The sequence below is a fragment of the Parus major genome, chromosome 11 (assembly GCF_001522545.3).
Source record: "Parus major isolate Abel chromosome 11, Parus_major1.1, whole genome shotgun sequence".
NCBI classification, from domain to species: domain Eukaryota; kingdom Metazoa; phylum Chordata; class Aves; order Passeriformes; family Paridae; genus Parus; species Parus major.
Window position 1 is genome coordinate 3,877,750 of NC_031780.1, and position 19,386 is coordinate 3,897,135.

Consider the following 19,386-nt stretch of genomic DNA (forward strand, 5'->3'; position numbering starts at 1 on the left):
GAGGCTCAGGAAACACCAACAAGCAGAGGAGCTGTGATCCATCAGTCCAGGTGGTGACCTACCAGGCTTCTGAAGATGAGCCCCAAAATATTTTGGATGAGGAAATGAACACATTCCTCACACCTTACAGATGTGGGCAACTAAATGAATTTTTTAAAATTCATGAAGCTATGGAAAGTTGAGAATAAATATCTAAATTTAAGGGAGGGAGATAACTTTTTCTCCAGTTTGTGCATGACCTAAAACAGGAACCAGGACCCTGTTTTAGTACAGACATTCATTGCAGTTAGCAAAACCTCCCAGCCTATCTTATGAAGATCTGTGACAAGTCAAAAACACCTGAAATAACTGCTTTTCTTTTCAACATCGATTTTGACTGAATTTCTTCCCTATGATCAATATTTCTGAGACTCCAAACCTTTTTATTTATGCTTTTTTCAGCATTCAGTTGCAAATTACCACAGTTGACCTAGAACATTTCATTCCATTATTTTAAATATCTCTAAAATTTTTGTCTCCCCTGACACATGCACAATCTCTCTTTCTGTTTGCAATATACTCCAGCCAAATTAATCATCTGGACACTTAAATTAGAGCTATGCTGAAAAAAAAACAAACATAAAAGATTGTAAAAATTATGACAGCTCCAAGTATTTCAGGGTGCTGATCATTTGCAGTTCCTATAATTTAAACATTAGTTGAGCACAGGTTTCTCAGGGCCTTTGAAGAAGAGCCTCTCACAATTCTATCTTTGTACATCCTCTAAGGCGCTCGTGATCCCCAAGCAGCACTTCAGGAACAGGAATGAATCAGGATGATGAGATGCTGGGAAAACATTGCAGTACAAACAGGGCCTGGTTTGTCTCCCTGTGACTGAGGAGCCTCTGCTACCAGAAATCCCCTCTTAAACTCCCCATAAAAATATTCCTAATGAAAGAACTTCTACAGAGAGACTTAGGCTGCCAGAGATCCAAAAATTCAGTGTTCACAAGCAGAAGGGATGGAGGAGAGTAGGAAGAAATCTGGAATATTGCTACAATGTGATAAGCACTGCAAAACTATAAGAGTAATAAATCAGTTACTTAATATCAAAAATTGATCCAGTATTGTTGACTTACCTTGCCGACTGATCTGGGAAACGGAGGTCTTTGATTTTCAGGAATTAATATGGGAGTTGCCAAAATAGCCCTTTTTTGTCTTGGAATTCCAAGGTTGCCTTCTAGTTTTAAGATTTCCTAAAAAAAGAAAAAGACCAATTAGGAAAACTTCCAGATATTCAGTTGTTATTCCCTTTCCCTGTACCTTTAGGCAAAATTACCATGAACCACCAGATTCTAAGTTCAGTGTTATATATTTTCCAGCAGGGAGTGATAACATATCAAAGCATAAATATAATCTTTCAGGTTACACACTTATTTCAGTGGCAATAGACAGCCCATATTCATTTTGTACTTATGTAAACAAATAATAAACCTAAACAGGTGTGTCTATAATCCTAAACTGATAACTGCTTAAAACAAGCTTTGAGCAAGGTTTGGTTTACCTCAAATATTTGCACAAGACCTGTAAAAAGCCACACTTCAAATGTCTTTAGAGAATTTTCTCTAAAGATATATGTGATGATATCTGTAAGGATATTGATGATATGACATCATTCATATTCAGCCACTTCTCATCCAGGCTTTCAATCAAACAGAACAGAGTGAATTTGCAAACACAGTCTGCAGGTAACAAACACTCAATAAACCCCAAAAAATTTGTAGCCTCAAATTAGACACCAAAGCTCATAATAATACTTATAATATTTATATAAATAATTATAATGATAATATTAAAATATATTTAAGAATATAGTCTATAATAATAGAAAAATAATAATACTATATTAGGTATTAGGTATATTAATTGTTCTATTTTGTATATTAATTGTTATATATTAATTATTATTTATAATAATTTAATTTTATAATACTCAGATATGAACTAGTAAGTTGTTGGTTGTCCTGGTTTAGGGGTACAGGCAGCATAAAGTCACCCCAGGACATTGGTGTTGGATGTTTTGTGTTGGGGTTTGCTTTCTCTTAGAGAACACTTCATGCTATGCTCTCAGCAGGAACAAAAATAAAAGTGGTTTATATACAAGACTTTTTTTTCTGCTGCATTTTCTGGAGTGTTTCTTTCTCTCTGAGCTTGAGGCAATTCAGCACTTTATGAGCTGAGTGAACTCTCCTCAGTGGCCTCTGGAAAGCTCTGCCCACCACACCTTTGCTTTCTCTTCCCTCCTGCTCTCTGATCTGCTCAGTGCTCTCCCTGCAGCAGCTGCAGCTTCCCAGAGACCACTCTACTTCTCTGAAACTCTCCTCAAGCACAGCTACTACCAAGGTCAAAAAAAGGCTCTCCCCATCTCCCAAAGCTCTCCCTTGATCCAAACTCTTTTTAGGAAGAGAAAAAATAATAAAAACCCCACAAAACAAGGAAACATCCACAAACAAATGAAACAAAACAAAACAAAATAACCAAAAACCTAACAACAATGCTAAAGTCCAGAATTGTAATGTGTTGGGAACTGTGAAACTTAAAAGTATTTCAATCACTACTTTTCATTCAAGTTGTCATGACAGTTTTATTAAAAAAATCACTGGTTGAATTAAATGTCTCATTCCAATAAGGCAATTATACCCTACAGATATCACTTTGCTCTCTTAATGCAGAAATTCCAAACCCCTAAGTTTTCAGCCAGTTCTGCAGTCCATGTTGTTGTTTTAACAATAATCACACAATGAAAATTCCAGTCCTAGGCTGCATTTTTAAAAAACTTCAAAGCTGAATGAGTTTTCTTGGTGGCACAATCCGGATCCATCAGCCAAGTTCTCCACAGGCTGCTCCCATCAAATGAGCCTCTCATCACAAAACTCTGCTCTACCTCTGCTGGCTTCAGCATCACTTCTCAAATTTGACAACAAACAGGAGCAAGGGAAACTCAAGTTTTCACCAGTTTGCTTTAGTCATGATAAAGTCAAAGAGCAGTGGGAACCACACAGAGAATCTCTTCTCACAGTGCTGCCAGTTTTCATAACTTTTTGAGGCTCCCCCTGGTAGAGTTCCCAGCTCTCCCAAAGGCTTTGCCATTTCTCTCTAATCTTTCAGTCTGAAGGCCACTCGAGTCCCTGTTTTTGTCTTTCAACTCCTCTCCCAAGAGAGTTTCCCTTAATAAAAATTCATGAGAAAGTTCAAGATAAAAACAGTTGAAGTGTCAAATGAAAAGAGCTGAATCCTGTCCAAAGGCAAATGCACAGAGCAATAAAGCTTTCAAAATCACTTGCCCTGTAAGCACAGACATGTGCCTGAGATGATCCTGAGGAGCAGCAGTGACTCCCAGGACATCCACAAGGAAACCCCAGTTCTTTAGCCCAGTATCAGCAACATTTATCTGGTCACACCTTTCAGTCCTGCTTCGACTGCCGTGGGTTTCCTTCAGCTCAGGGAGATGTAGGGCAGAACTCCCAGGTCTTTGCAAATGAACAAGACATTCAGATTTGCTTCTCTTTGTGCCATGGAAAGGTTTGGGTTGAAAGGGACCTTTAAAGACCCTCTGGTCCCACCTGAAATAAGCAGGGACATCTTCCACCAGATCACTTTTCTCCATCCAACACGACCTTGGATGTGACACATTTCTTTCTGTGCTAGTTTGAAATGGAAAAGCAATTTCCAGATTGTTCAATATCTAGGTCTCACAATTTCGGTAGCCATAGACCCATAAGCAATTAACTCATCACTTTCCCATGAGGGGTTATCCTTACACTTTTCCAAAAGTTCTCAAATGGAAGTAAAACCCAAATTATATTCAGTGAGCCATTAATATAAAGAATTGAAGTTCTAAAGGAAAGCAGTAAGGTGGTAAGACTTAAGGCCTTTAAGTCCAGATTTCTAAGCAGAACTAAGAAAAAAAAATTAGAATTATTGTCTTTTGTTTCTAACATAATTATTCTGTTTCATGAAGAAGGAAGTTCTGCAGATTAAGCACAGAAATGTAAGCACTTCTCTGAATGCATTTCATATTCTTCAGATCTCACTGTGTTTTTCTAAATAGTGAATTTTTCGTGATGATTTCTTTCTTGTTATCCCCTGGTGTCTAACAGCAATGACTGATTAAATGAGCAGCCAAAAGCACCACTAGGGAATGCAGGTAAGCAGAGGACAAGAAAAGGTCAAGGGTGCTTCACCAACACATTGAATAATTCACTGCTGTTTGTGGTTATCATGATTTCCACATTTGCAAAAAACTAAGAAAAAGGAAGCACATTTCACTTAGTGCCAAGAAGCTGCAACTGAAGGTTTGATCCTCAGTGTAAAAGCAGAAGCCGAGGAATCTGACATTGCTTGTGCACTTAACACCTGCCTCAACAGCTAAAGCTGATAACCCTCATCAGTGGATGGATAAATATATCCATTAGATATATATATTTTATATATGCAATACATATATAATAATTTTCACAGGATTCACCTATATAATTTCTTGGAGAAGCAACTCACAAGGGATGTAAAATTAATACAGATAGAGTTGGCAATTTTGCTTCAAACTTTCTCAGAATATCAGGCTGGCATTGTCCCAGGAGTCATGTTTTGGACCTTGCCATGAGTGAAGCCCACACAGCAATTCTCCATCACCTTTGTTGGAACCAGCTGATCGAAACTGCAGTGGCTGCAAACTCCAAATGTGTATTTTTGTGCCAGGACAGGATGGAATGGCCTGTCCCAGCTGGACAGAGGGACAATGGCTGTGGTCACATCTGCTTCTCCCACAGGTGCTGCCTCGTATGAAATACAGGAACATGAAAGTGTCTGTCCACAAACACCCACCCATCAGTAAAATTTCAAATATATATATGACATCATGAATACGTGCCTACATAAAAAAGTGCACCAAAACCAAGAATTCAATATTTTTGATTGCATTTGGTGGTTTTTAAAAAGCAAAAATGGTAAGAGAGAAATCCTGTAGTTATGGTAATATTGTGATCATTATATTTCACATGGTCAGTTAAATATACTTTTTGTGGTCAGTGGATTATGATCAGAATTACTATTATTTCACTGCCACCATTTCATAACCAGCTTTTACACCCTCTTTCTGACTTCCTTAATTTCCCCTTCTAGACATGGAATCACCTCAGCCATAGTTTAGCTGATTCACTGGCAGTAAAATTTGATTCACTGTCAGTAAAATTTGATTTTCTGTTCCAAACAAAAAAAGCACCAAACATGGCCTCATTTTTCCAGCATTTTGGCTAAACTTGTATTGAGAGATGCCTCTGCAATTTCCCTACATCCTTCAAGAACTCTTCGTTTTGTTTTTCTTCCTTTTTACCAGGCCCTCTTGCAGTGCTTGAATATTTGAATGAATGGCCTGGTCACTCTCCAGCAGCACCAACCATCACTCTTGGCAAAGGAAATTTCATTAGAACTTGTCATGGGAATAGCGTGGCTGAATTCTGGTATCGATTTGTCACAATAAGGGTTGGAAACACCACTGGAGTGGCAATCTGTAATCCATCCTGGTGACCAGAAAAGTGCTTGAGTTTCTTGTAATTTAGTTGCTCTTATGTACTAAGGTTGGTGGTATAAAATGGGGTCAACCCTACATACAAAAATAAAATTAATTGGGTGCTTGTTGCAAAATTAATCTGAAATAGGGAACGGGGTGTGGTAATCTGAGGTATTACCTCAATTATATTTTGTCTTCCTACAAAATAACATCACAAAAATGTTAAAAAACTAGAACTCTTTGCAGGTGAATTTAAGAAATATTTTTTTATATAATTCTTGGGTGAAATTTTTAACCATGCTGTAATACTTAATTCTTTTATGTATGTTAATTCTATAATCAGAATATTGTTATCATGCTGTAATTCTTAATTCTTTTATGTATGTTATTTCTATAATCAGAATATTGTTATCATCAGCAGTATTGAAGTTAATTATTTCTAAAATAGATGCCTAAACCAGAAAAATATTTTCTCATGCCAGTAGTAATATAAAAAAATCTAATAAATGTGCTGGAACTTTGTTAATGAACAACTGTTTAAACACATAATGAACTCAATGAATAAATTTAAGAAATCTAAAGGTCAATGGCATTCACACAAACATCTGCTCAAAAGTAGTCTTTCCTCAATGCCCATAAATGTCACCCTAAAATCACTTTGTGTACTTGGGAAGAACAAACCCAGCTAAAGTGCAGCTGACTAAAGGGAATCTGGTATTTCAGAGAAAAAAACTTCCCAGCTGGTGATGCATGGTCAGATACAACATCTGGGTAATGGAAATTGCTGGTGGAACTTGGTTTAATGACACTGGGTGTTGCTACTCCTATAATTGATCTGTAAGTGGAGATGCAGAGCCTCACACTGCCCAATTTCTGATCTCTCCATTCACTGCAGAGACTCCTGGTGATCTCAGCCCTCAGCTTTGCTCCTGGGCCCTCCATCTGCCTGGGCCACAGGTATTTTTATAGGATGGAGGCTCCTGTTATCTTCAGAGGAGTCAAGAATAGGTGAAAAAAGTTATTCTTGTTCAAACCATTTGGTCACATGTAAATCAGAACCATTTTAATGTTAATATATTCTAGAGTGATTTTGATACAGAGGTGACAAAACTATGGTGGAGACATATCTGATTTTTTACTTTGTGAAATAATTCATTCAATTACTGCCCTGAACTTCTGCAGTACATCTTTTGTAATGGAAAAGTCTGGCTTCTACTGAAATATAAGTTCCATTTATCTACACACCTGCCTTATTCTGTGACAGGGAAAAGTTTTTTCTAAGATGAAAACAAACAAAGTACCATTAACTTTGCTTTAGCCATGGGAGTTACCTGTTCTGAGAACTCTTCTTTTAAATTAACATTTCAGGCTTTTTTTGTCATCATTTAGAGAATGTTATTCTCATTTTGAAGCATATGTGAATCACCCCCTCTTACTGGAAATCTCATATTAGTTCAACAGTGCTCATTAAATATAATGAGGTGTCCCTTATACACAAACAACCAAATATGCTCTGACTGCCTCATCTGTCAAACAGCACTGAAATACAGGCTTGAGGAGAAAGACAATGGCTGACCTTATGCCTCTGTCTTCACCAGGATACATTAGCAACACATCACTTATCATGGGTAAAAATACCCTTTTCTCCATCCCTGCTGTGCTGACACTTGTAGCAAAGCAAACAAAACCAGACTGCTTTTACAACAAGCCAGAAGAAATGAAAAATTCCTAAAGATGTCCCAAAACCTTCAGCACCTCAAATAAATGTAACTGGAATAAAGAAAGCATTTTTGGATGCCATTGCCTAGGCATAAAAGCCTTAATAAAAGTGTCTTGCAATAAAAATTTACAATAAAAATAGGGGGGTTTGGTTTTTCTTTCATTTAATGAAATCATTTGCTTTTGGGTGAGATACCAAATTGCTACTGAAAATAGAAACATAGTGGAGATTTGAAACAATTAAAATATTTCAAAAATATGATTCTTTTGAGACTTAACCAAGGCCACATGGAAAACACCTTCCATTGCATGGACACAAGGCCTTAACTTCTTACTCTCAATATTCCTTCTCTCAATATTCCACTGAGTGGACTCATTTCTCTGCTTATATTGGAGGAACTCAAAATTCAAGAGTCCTCTGAACATTCAAAAAGAAGAAAGAACACACAGGACACAAATCTCAGTTCTAGGGCATGATAAATGAGTTAAAGAAGAGTTTTTGGTGGGGCAATAACCTATGTGAAGCCACAAATTCTGCAGATCAGTAACACACAAATGACAGCTGCAAATGTGGAATAACACAAGCAGCCATGAACAAGCAATTCCATGTTTGCCTCCTGGGATATAAGGACAATTTCTAATAAAGAATGTTTATTTCTTATGTAAAATAAATATTACTCATAGCACAAGTTGTTTTACCTGGGAAAACCAGCTTTCTATGTCTTGCTGTAGGGCAGCCAGCTCTAAGTGTGTGCAGACAACAAACACATTTTATACCCTTATTCTGGGCTTAAGTGCTACAGAATTCACTGCATTATAACAGGGCTGCACAAAAGCAATTCCATGGTACCCTAAAGCAAAAATAGTTTATGTTAAAGCCATGTGTGCTGTTCAGTGGCTGAGCAGCTGCAGCCCCACACCCCTGTGTGAGTGGACACATAACCACACCTCTTCCCTTGTACATTTTGGTCATTTGACTTGTGCAGGTGCATCAGCTGGGCACCTCCAGATGAGTCTTGCTCTTTGCACAGCATTAATCACACAGAGGATTCCCAGTTATGGATAAATTTCCATTTCCCTTAGTCTGAAAAACAACAAAAAAATCACATTTATAAAGAGTGTGAGAAGTCTGTTTCTAGTTGGAGCAATCGAGGTGAGTTTAACTGGGAGGAACTTTCAATAATTTCCATTAGAATTGGTACTCTCTTGCATGTATAATATTGTAGCCATGTGCCTGCATGACTTCCTCTCTCCTTTCCTGCTCTACTAACTCCTAGCAAAAACAATTTTGCCCAAGACTGCAGAGCAGGGCTGCATTATGTTTGGATCACAATAAAAAAGTCTGGGTATGTTCTATTAGGCCTGACTGTGCATGCAGGGTTCTCTCCAGAGCTGCATTCCTGAGCTTTCCATCCAGGAGCTGCCAGGCTGACAAATGAAGCCGTGGTCTGTGATGAAGACAAAATGCTCACTTAGATCCAGGCTGCAGCAGAGCTCCTCAGTCACCAGGCTGGATTTCACATTTGGTTGAAAGAAGAAATGTTAGTGCATTAATCCACTTCACTGCTTGGTCCAGCTACACTCGGAACAAATTAATTAACGGGCATTAACTGAGTCCAAAAAGCTGAAACCATAGTGTATTAATCCAGTTCACAATTTGGGCTGAAGTTTTAGTCCTCAACACAAATTAACAGGCAGTAAGTGCCCGACAGCAGCAGCTTAACTCTGTTGTGTGGCACAATAAAGAGGCAGTGCTGCAGTGCCTTGTGGACAGCTTTTCATTATCACCTGAGTGCTGCTGGGCTTCCTGCTGCACTTTGGCTGCATTTTTCAAAGGTGACAATACAAGACCTAAACTTGCCCTGTGTTATTTGTTCCCCACCACAGTGACCCAATTAAATTCACAGGACAATGCTTAGTTCTAAACCTCTCATTAGTCTGGACAGTCTCAAAGACCCACCTAGTATTACTAAAGAAGAGAGTGCCCAGTTGAAGTTCTGACTTAGATGAAAGGTGTCTAAAAATTCACATGCAATAAACCAAATTTTAAGAAGTATTAATTCCATGACACATTAAAAAACCTCCAGTCATTCAGTCAAATTTGACTTCTAGATTTAATTTCTGCATAATTTATAAAATGAGCTGGCTAGAAATAGCAACATTGTTTGGATTCTGCTGTATCTGTTTTGGGGTGGGAAATCAAAGCACAGCCTTTTTTTTTGCAGAATACTTCCAAAAGAAAAGTGAAACATGCAAGATGGAAACCCAGCCACAGGCTTGGACATCTTTGTGATTCTCACATTTCTCCTTAATCACATGCTGGCAATTAAGTCTGCTTCAGGAAATTCAAAGAGTGTACCTGTCAGGAATCAGAGGCAAATTAATTGCTGTACTGGAACAGATCAATGATTCATGAGCTGTAACATCAAGCTGCTAACAATATTAATTGCCACATACTTCAGGGAGAAGAGCCTAAAATGGCAGGAGTCATAGTTTACAGTGGTTTGAAGATGTTTTTTCTGGATTATAACTGCTGAAACTAAAGCCAAGTACACTTTACAATACATGAAATGTGACACGAGAGTTCCCAACTGTAAATCATTCCAATTCATGCTTGAATCTGAGCATCCTGCCCTAACAACCTGCAGCCAGAGGAGCACAGAAATATTTATATTCCTTAGTTCACACCTGCTGACCTTTAAGTGAGTGTCTCCGTGGTTTGAGAACAGTTTCCACCTACACAAACACCAAGTAAACAGGTTTTATTAAAGTTTCCTGGCCAAGAAAAGACAGATCCAGACTTACTCCCTGCATGTCATTTGCCTGCCAAACAGTGCTACTTGTTTTTGTGGCACTGGCCCTGGGCTTCCCACTCTGTGTTTCTGAGCAGTGGGAAGCAGAATCCAAGATTATTAGAAGGAAATGATGCTCTCAAAGCTGTCAGAGCAGCTCCAGTGCTCCTTGTTAACTCCAGTGCAGGGACTGAGCAGGGACAGGCAGCCCAGCAGCCCCAGCATTCGCAGGGGACTGAGGAGACACAGGTTCTGTATTGTTCTAATAATTGCTCCCACAGACCTTCCAGTGAATGCTGTTATTTTAACACTCCACAGATCTGAAAACCCTGCTCAGGTCTCGATTTCTAATCTAGTGTGTTTCTGAGGAAGAAATGATATATTCAAATGCATTCAAAAGCCTGGGCTTTGACCAAGAGAGATTATCTACCCTTTTATTTCCACTTTACCTTTTTGCTCATATTTCCTATTTGTTCAGTTCTATTTTTATCTACATGCATTTTCTTGCTCCCAAAGTAACAGAAGTCATTAAAACCAGACCTGTGATGTCTGCTGCCTCTACTGACACATTAGAATTTAAACAGGACAATTCTAGAACTGAAAACCTGGCTTCTCACAGCTTGAGCTAAATCAGCAATATTTCTCTACCCCTCATAATTATCCATCATGCAGCCAGCCCCAGAAGAACCTCGAGTGGACTGTATTTAAATGGCTTTATGAATTTGTAAGATGGATCCTTCAGTTCTCACTGCACATGCCAAGTACAAAGGTCCTGCCTCGGAACGTGACCAAAGAGCACCGTGTGTGTCAGAACAGGCACAGCATGCTGCTACTACAGAGCGCAGAATTTCCAAGGAACGTGAGAAAAATTAATTCAACTCTGCATTATTCAATTTTCTTCACACCCTTTGGTATCCCAGCTCCAAAATGAAACCTTCAGCACTGTGCTGGAGGGTCTGGCTGCTCTTGCCTGATCATTGCACACAGCAGTGAAGTGCAGTATGACTTTCATAGCCTAAAATAGCTTTATTTTGCTGGAGCTATCTAATAGAGACAAGTTAATAAATTGCAGCATTCCTAATTTGATACATTTTTGGTCCCGTTTCAGTTTACAAACTGTCCATTAGCAGACCCTGAAATCTGTGAACAAATACATTATCTACCATTATACGCAAGTTTTTCAGATGAGTAATTTTTGATCTTCAGATTGCTCAGGCAGTTGCTTGGAAACATTTGTCTGTATTAGTTACACGAGTCATGTGGCATTATTTGTCTTTTCAGATTGGATGGCTTCTGTGAATAAGCAACAGAGCATGAAATGCAAATTTCATGATATAAAATTCAGAACTTGCTTTTGGCAAGGATTTGATTTATTACATTTAGAGCACAAGATGAAAACAAAAAGGTTATCTCTGTGATCTGAATGACTTGATGGGAAGTGATGCCTGTGCCACTTGGAGGAGTAACAGCATAAATTACAAAACCAAAAAATCATTTTAAAAGATGGAATGAGGTTTGGAATGGTCATGCTGTGGAGAATGAACCCATCCAATGGAAATACTTCTGTTGGTTAGTACTTTCCAGGGAATAATACTTTTCTAGATTAAAACATAGGTGGGTAGGTCAGAAAATTCATGGGAGCTCAAGTAAACTATTATTTTTCTTATTTTAGAGTTTTGAGCAAGCAAAGAAACAGAAGCAAGTGGTTTTGTTCATATTGATGGTAACAGCCTGGTATCATTCAATAAGATTGAAGAAAGTATTCATTGGTATTTCACTGTACATTATATAAAATACAACAGAATCATTTTTCTGCTGATTCTATCAGTATGAGGGAATGGGAAACTCACACATTTTCACTTTTAACTTTGTAAAAGAACCACTTGTATTTGCCCAAGTGTTTCTGCACTGATAGTAATGATTTTTCCTCTCTATTGGATGCAACAATTTATAAAAAATCATTGGTTTGAAACTAAATATAGAATTTTACCAGCAGAGACTGGTCCTTTCAGTAGAAGAGAACCAAATATGGTCAAACAATGTTACTGAGCACACTCAGACTGTGATCCAGGCTACTTCTACCAGCTATAAATCCCACGTTCAAAACACAGCCAGAGTCCACAAGACTGAATCCAACAAACTCTGAAGGAGGAAATAGTGCTAAAACAGTGAAGAAATGGATAGAAAATAACAGGGTTTTTTTTCCCCCAATAAAGTTTTAAACCCAGAGTGCAAGGGCAGTAAAAATCATTTGCAAAAAAAAATATTTCTGAGGTTTTTTTCTGAAATCTAGTGCCGCAAGCAAATATAAAATTAGTCTATCTTATTATCCTGTGCTGATTAGGTAAAGTCTGACTAACTTTCCTGGTGCTCCCAGGCTTTCCCTGGTATTTTCAGGCTGGGATCTTTGCTAGGAACAAATGCCAGTGGGTCCCAAACCACAGCCAGTGCCTGGCAGCTGCAGCCTGACTTCAGAACAAAATATTTCTGCCACCCGTGATTTAAACCAGGCTTAGTTTTCAGTGGACTATGAGTAACCCATGATTAAGGTCAAATCCTTCTGCTGGCAGAGACAGCCCTGAGTGTGTGTGAAATATGGGTGTGCAGTCCTTGGTTACTGTTTAATGCTTTGTCTCATAAATCCCAGCAAAGGAGCTCCAGGGAGCCAGCCAGAAGTGGTGTCACACTCTGGGACCTCTCAGAGTGCAGTCAGATGCCAAGGGGTTATTAATGAACTGTTCAAACACTAAATATAAACTTGTTTGGAAAACAAAGGTATCAATTTGTATTTTAACAAAACCAAATGCTTGAATAATCCCAAATCTCTCCACTGTGTGTTGTTTGTATAAAAATCACGCATTTCTTAAATGCCAAAGAATCACTTTTTTGTCTCCATCCTTTCTCCATCTCAGTCAGATCATGCTCATCCATTTTCAACAGCACATTGTTCCCTTCATAACTGCATACAGAAACTTGCTTTAAGGAGTATGAGCTTATAAATCATCACCCATTGCCTGTGCTTTAAATCAAGCATAAAAAAATAAAACTAAAAGAACCAGCATCCTGGGCTAAGATTAAAAGCTGGATTCATATTAAAGAATGGTGCCTTTTAACCATTGAAACTGAAGCTGTAGATTATTCTGTGCTGATTAAGTACTACAGTGGGCAAAGGACTTTCTCATAATGAACACTGCTGTAAAACAATTTATCTACAAGAAAGGGAACAAGTTTGCATAATCCATTTATGGTTGATTCAGTTTTAGAGGAATTTGTTATATAAATATATCTCGCCCTGGGGAATTGTTTTGCCAAAATAACTAATGAAAGTGTTTGAACAACTTAACACTGATAATTAATAGGATTTTTAAGTATCACAATGGAAAATGACACCTTCCCATGTACGTTAACCATCACATCATTGAGAGACAAAAACTTGGCAAAATCCAAGAGCCAAACACATCAGAAAGTAGAAAATGAATTAATGAATTAACTTAGTAGATGGAAAATTGTTAAGCTGGTGACATGTTTTAACTGAGCCTCTAAAGATGTTTAACGATAGTTCCTTAAAAAACATTCCATAGCTCAGTAATTACCAATCTTAAAAATTCTTAATTAATAATTCAATTGCTCAAGTGACATCACTAATATTCTAGCTGTCATGCTGGAATGTTTGAGAAAATATTATTGAGTCCCATTATGTTGTTATCCACTTTTCTGGCAATCCCAAGTAATGTTTTAAGTTTAGGTGTCAATATTTAATCACCAAGAAGGATCACAAGCTCATCAATAACGCCTTTCCAACTGCAATTCCCTAGAGACTTAAAACTTACAGTGAACCTCACCTGCTTTTGTGGTCAGATAATTATTTTTATTATGCTTTGTGGCAATGTTGGCTGCCAAAAAAGGTTGTCCTAAAATCCCAGTGTGACAAAAATCAATTTTCAGATGCAAATGAGGGTGCCATAGGTGACATTTTTCATACCCAATAAATTGCCTGTCTGTGGCTTTGAACTAATGGACACATAAACAAGAGAGATTGGTGCCAAGGTATTGCATTATAATCTTAGTGAAGTTTTATGAGACTCATGCTACAGGCTGCAAAGGGAAAATAAAACAGAGGGAGGGGGCATGAACAGTTTGAGGAAACTTGTAAGAATAGATTTATTTTTTTTTTGTACAGTATTCTTTTAAATTTTTTCCTGAGCAATGATTTTCCATCCAGCTACTTCTGCCCTCTTCTCCTCCCTCCTTCTTTTAATTTTAATTTTAGGGCCCTTCATGACCCCTTCTGTCTGTTACAACTTTTATCTCATTATGATCCTACACTTCTCTTCTGCTCTGTCCCGTACCCATCTTCCCAATTTCTCTCACAGAAAATTTATGCAAACAAAATTTCTTCCTGTTCTTCATTTTTAATTCTGACAGCTGTGTGTCTGTCTATCTCCACCTCCTTGAGGTGATATTTAAACTTTCTTAAAAAATACAAGAAATACACTGAAACTCTCGTTACCTTTAGAAACAACAAAGGCTTTAAGTGAACCCTCTGCTCGTGTCATGCATGGCTACACTAAAATGAGATCTGCATTTGCACCAAACAAATAGCTGGGATTTCATAGGCTTGTCTGAAGCTTATCCTGAATAATCACAAAATTCTTGAGCCTGCAAATTTAGGTTGGAAGTCCTATGAGATATTTACCCTTGCAATACAAATAGAAACAAGATAAACCCAATATTTTTATGCTATGTTGATAGTATTGTTTCCAACTGTATCTGAAATGAAAGATATGATTGCATAATAGCTTTTCAAGCGTCTTCAAAAGATTTAAGTAAAGTTCAAATCTTAAGCTTTTGAAACTTTAATCTTGGAATAAAGAACAATCTTTTTGTTATTTCACATTTCTCTCCTGTTAAGAAAACATGAGTGATACTAAAATGACAAAGAAATGAATCCTTCATCAGACTTATCCCCATGCAAGAGCTGAATAATAATTTGGGGGAAAGATCTGAAAAATACCCATTTCAACCTCTCATCCTCTCATCTTTACTAAACAACATTATTGCTGCTGATTCTCGTTAGCTCCTTGGAGTTCTGTTTGAGGTGGAAGAGAGGAAAAGGTTACTTTTTCTGCTGCACATCTATTTCCCTCCTCCTGCAAAATCAGAGCCCTCTGAAGCCAAGAAACCACCGCTCCTTGTCTTTGTCCATCAGCATCACGTTCAGAGTTGGAGAAGGGTTGGGACAGCTCTCCCAGGCACAGAGGGGATTGTTGGGTGTCCTGTGCAGGGCCAGGAGCTGGGCTTTGATGATCCCAGTGGGTCCCTTCCAATTTAGGATATCCTGTGACCATCAGCACGACAGCAAGGCAGAACCGGTGTCTCAAACTGTGCAGGCACAGCCCTGAAAATCCAGTTTTAAACTTGTGTTTGTGCCACAGCTCTGGCTGGCTGAATATCACCAGGGTATTCCCCTGAGACAACAGTTTATTCCCATTGCCAGAGCAACAGTGGGCAAGGCACAGAGCTGGAATCCAGGGCAGGATTCCTTCGCCCATGGTGGGAAGTGTGGGACGTCCTGTTCCCTGCCTTTTAAGGTTTGCTGCCCAAGCCTGCGAATACCCATGGCTTCTCTCTCTTCCTTCACTCCATTTCTGCATGGTTTGTTAGTCATGCAAACATTTAGAGAGTCTTTAATTCCAAAAGTCCACAAGTGACTTCAGTGGCCAAATTCCCTGGTCAGATTAATTATCTCTGTCACTGCTGGCAGCACAGGAAGTGTCTGATAGAAAATTCCCAGGTGCTGGAGAATTACCTTCTAGTAAATTTACACCACAGAGCAGTACCACTGTCTGCTCTTCCTCCAAAGCACCAAAGGTACCTCAGAGTTCTTCACACTACAGGTTGGTTTCAATGTAAAACTCAATTTTACAGTTTTACAGTACTTCTGAAAGCAGCTGCAAGTTGTATGGACAAAAAAAATCTACACTTAAGGCTACAAAATAGAATTATATTTCTGAATGAGATTTGATCAGCTCATATCTCCCAGCAGCAGGACATAACTGTTCAATCACATTCTCCAATTTAGCCATGTAAAACAACATCAAGACAGAATTTGGAATAACTTCTTAGATACCAGGTATATTAATTTAAAGTACATCACGGACAAAAGGTGTAAAAAGAAGTTCAGGGAAAAAAATGTTCTGAGAGCTGGTTCTATGGTCCTGATCTCTATTGCCACTGTCCAAAGCTATTAATTTATGCAAAAAGTTAATTTAAAAATAGAAGATATAAGGTAGCATAGTTTTATTCAACATAGAGCCCTAGGACTGAGTGTACTTTCATTTTAATTGCATTCACATGTAAATATTCAAGACTTAAAAATATTGGGATAAATTGATGTAGACTTGCTTAAAGGTTCTATAAATCACCCTCTATTATGTCACTTTTCCAGGTGTCTCCTTTGTTGACAGTCACTTCATTCCAGTTTTCCTGTAGTGAACATGAAACAGCCACCTAAAGAAAACCTTTTGTAATTAGAACAAGGCAGGTACTAAACCTATCCTGTGGATTATCTCTGCATTTGTAGCTGGAGTTCATTAACTTGTCAGCACTGATTCCTTTTGAATAGGAAAGTGAAATGAAAAAATGACATGCAAATCAATATCAACTGTTAAGCCATGTTCTCATTTAGCGCAGTGTCAGATATGAAATATTGAGAATCAAAATGAAAATTTCTGGTGGAAAAATATGTTTAGTGTGCCATTTTCATAAGACAATTATTACAGTGAATTAAGTTACTTTTCATCCCGTGGTAAAAGTTACAGCATGGGGATAGTTAAAAGAAAATGTTCTAAACTTTTTGTTTGTTTTCAGATTATTATTAAAAAACATTAGGCTTGATAAATGGAAGAAGCATTTAAGAATGTATAATTCATGCTTATTAGCTGAGACAAAATCCATGCAGCATCTTCATATATATCTAGAGAAAGAGACATCTCCTTAAATGAGTTCCACAGAACTCAGCATTCCATCACAAGTCCATTGATATGTTTGAAAAATACACTTCACACATACAAATCTGTTATCAGAAGGTTAAAAATTACTCTCCATGGACTAGATAACAATGGTGCTAACAGGGTGCCAAAGATCAGAGGAAATTTATTGGAGATGAGCACATGGTAGAGGCAAAGATCTGTTTGGACATCCTGGTACAAGCTGAATTTCTTATTCCTTCCTAGGGAGAAGCCAAGTGAGGCAGCTGCACCTGGAGAGCTGCAGGGCACATCCAGAGCTCCAGGAGTGGCTGCAGGGCACGAGCCCCTGGAGCTGAGCTCACCTGGCACCCACTGAGCAGGTGTAAGAAAGTCAAACTGTGCAGAGGAACAGCCTCAGTGTCAGAATTCACTCAAGTCTCCAGCAGCAAAGGTAAAAGTTCTGTATCCAAGCTCCTGGATCTGTACATCAGATCAGTGTCTGACCTGGTATCACCCTGGACCCAAACAGCCCACCTTTAATGTGCTTATTGAATAACTCCATTTTCTGCAGGGGTCAGACACAGAGAGGGATCAAAGTGAAGCTTGTCAGTAGTAACACTTTTTCCTTTTACCCAACTTGGTTTCTCTTCTGGAAGCTCTTTGCTGTATTTCCTGCATGTCTTTCCTAAAGCCACAATCTTTCTCAGTGTTTCAATACTGCAGTGAAATGAAGCAGAAATGCCAGTGCAGGAGGTTTTTGCTCTCCCTTCGTTCTCCTAAGCACACACCCTCACTGGAAACCAGAGTCTTATCTTCCCACTGTCTAGACTCGAGGTTAATTCACGTTATTTTCTCATTTTACAGTTTTAAAGAATGGGTTTTAATCAAGCCACTTATCTAATTCAAAATTGTTCAGAAACATATTTTCCATTAATAAAATGATCCTAAGTGCAGCCTAATGCATCGAGTGCCAACAAAAAGAAAAGACACAATAATTACCAGCACTGACAAGGAATTCAGAAAGCCATTAAACAAAACCAATAATTTCTCCCCCCAGTCCTCCAACTATAACTGTCCCATATTTTTATACCACTAGAAAGCTGCAGTAATTATGTCCCTCAAGTAAACCATCCACTTTTCTGTTTAGTAGACAAAAATTAAAGGAACCTTTTCCTTTTAAAACTTCTAATATATTCCCCATGTTTTTCCTCTAATTGAATTAAATATGACACGTTGAAGAAGGAAACATTTCCATTTGGGATACAGACGATTGAACTTTTCTGACAGATGTTAAATTTAATAAACATCATAGGACTGAACAGAATCTCCTTTATGTTATTTACAAATTTGAGATATAATTTTAAAGTAATTACAGTCAGTACACAAAATCTGGGATTAAAAGCCACTGAATAAATGCAAAACTTCTGAGATCCTCTGAAGAGCTGCTTGATCAAAAAAACATTAATTTTGCAGGGATTCAGCTGAAGGCAGAAGCGACATTAAAAATAACTGAAGAGGTCTTTTTTTCCTGCTTCACAGACACAAAATATAACTGGCAGACTGTGACTACCCACTAACATTATGCACAATTAATATTACATATATCAACTTGATGCTAATAGTATTCAATAGAAGGGACCATACCATATGATAGTCCCTCTAATGCATTCAGCTTTCCTTGCAATTAAACAACATGGAAGCACTAACAATTAACATCAAGGTCACCCCCAGATAAATTTTGATTTGGACACTCCTCACAGCAGATTTATGAGTGGATTCAAAGCTCATTAAAGGCAGTGGAATGACTCCTGTTGACTTAATGGGGATTGCATTTGGTGCACTGCTTGCTGTGTTTTCCTATGACAGATTAATTACACGGTTTTCTGAATAATCAGGCTAAAATCAACCCTGTAACTTAAAGCTCCAAGCCCTGCTCACACACTCATGTAGCTTTGTCAGTGATGAGTTTGAGTGTTATAGATGTGAGCCAAATTCAGACCCAGATCTACCCCAGCTTTGACTTTTAATCTTGAAGCTGAAATTTTAACATTCTCCCTCTCTTTACCTCTGCCTAAATTCATGATTTGAGCTTTAATGACCAAGCCAGCTGCAAAAGGATGGGTGGAGGGAGTGGAGGGAAAGACAGAAAAAGGACAACACAATACAGCAATACAGAGAAAGTGATGTTGGCTGCAAATACAGTCAGAAAGGTTCTCAGGCTGCCCTGCACCTGAGGGGTAAGGACAGAGTGTGAACTATCCACAGAAGAGCTGCCAGTTTTACCCTTGACCTGTTGCTGAAACAATTCACCTCCACTGGAAACCAAAACAGGAACAAACAAATCATTTTTTTAGTA

The 19,386-nt window shown here is 38.2% G+C and overlaps 1 protein-coding gene across 4 annotated transcripts in view; it reads right to left on the reverse strand.

The window, feature by feature from the left end:
• Window positions 1-19,386, reverse strand: part of CDH13 (cadherin 13) — a 426,254-nt gene that overhangs the window by 244,283 nt on the left and 162,585 nt on the right. For all 4 annotated transcript variants that reach the window (XM_015640174.3, XM_015640173.2, XM_033517167.1 and 1 more), the window contains exon 4: window positions 1,119-1,235. In XM_015640174.3, the coding sequence (XP_015495660.1) occupies window positions 1,119-1,235 (117 nt within the window). The remainder of the gene's footprint in view (window positions 1-1,118; window positions 1,236-19,386) is intronic.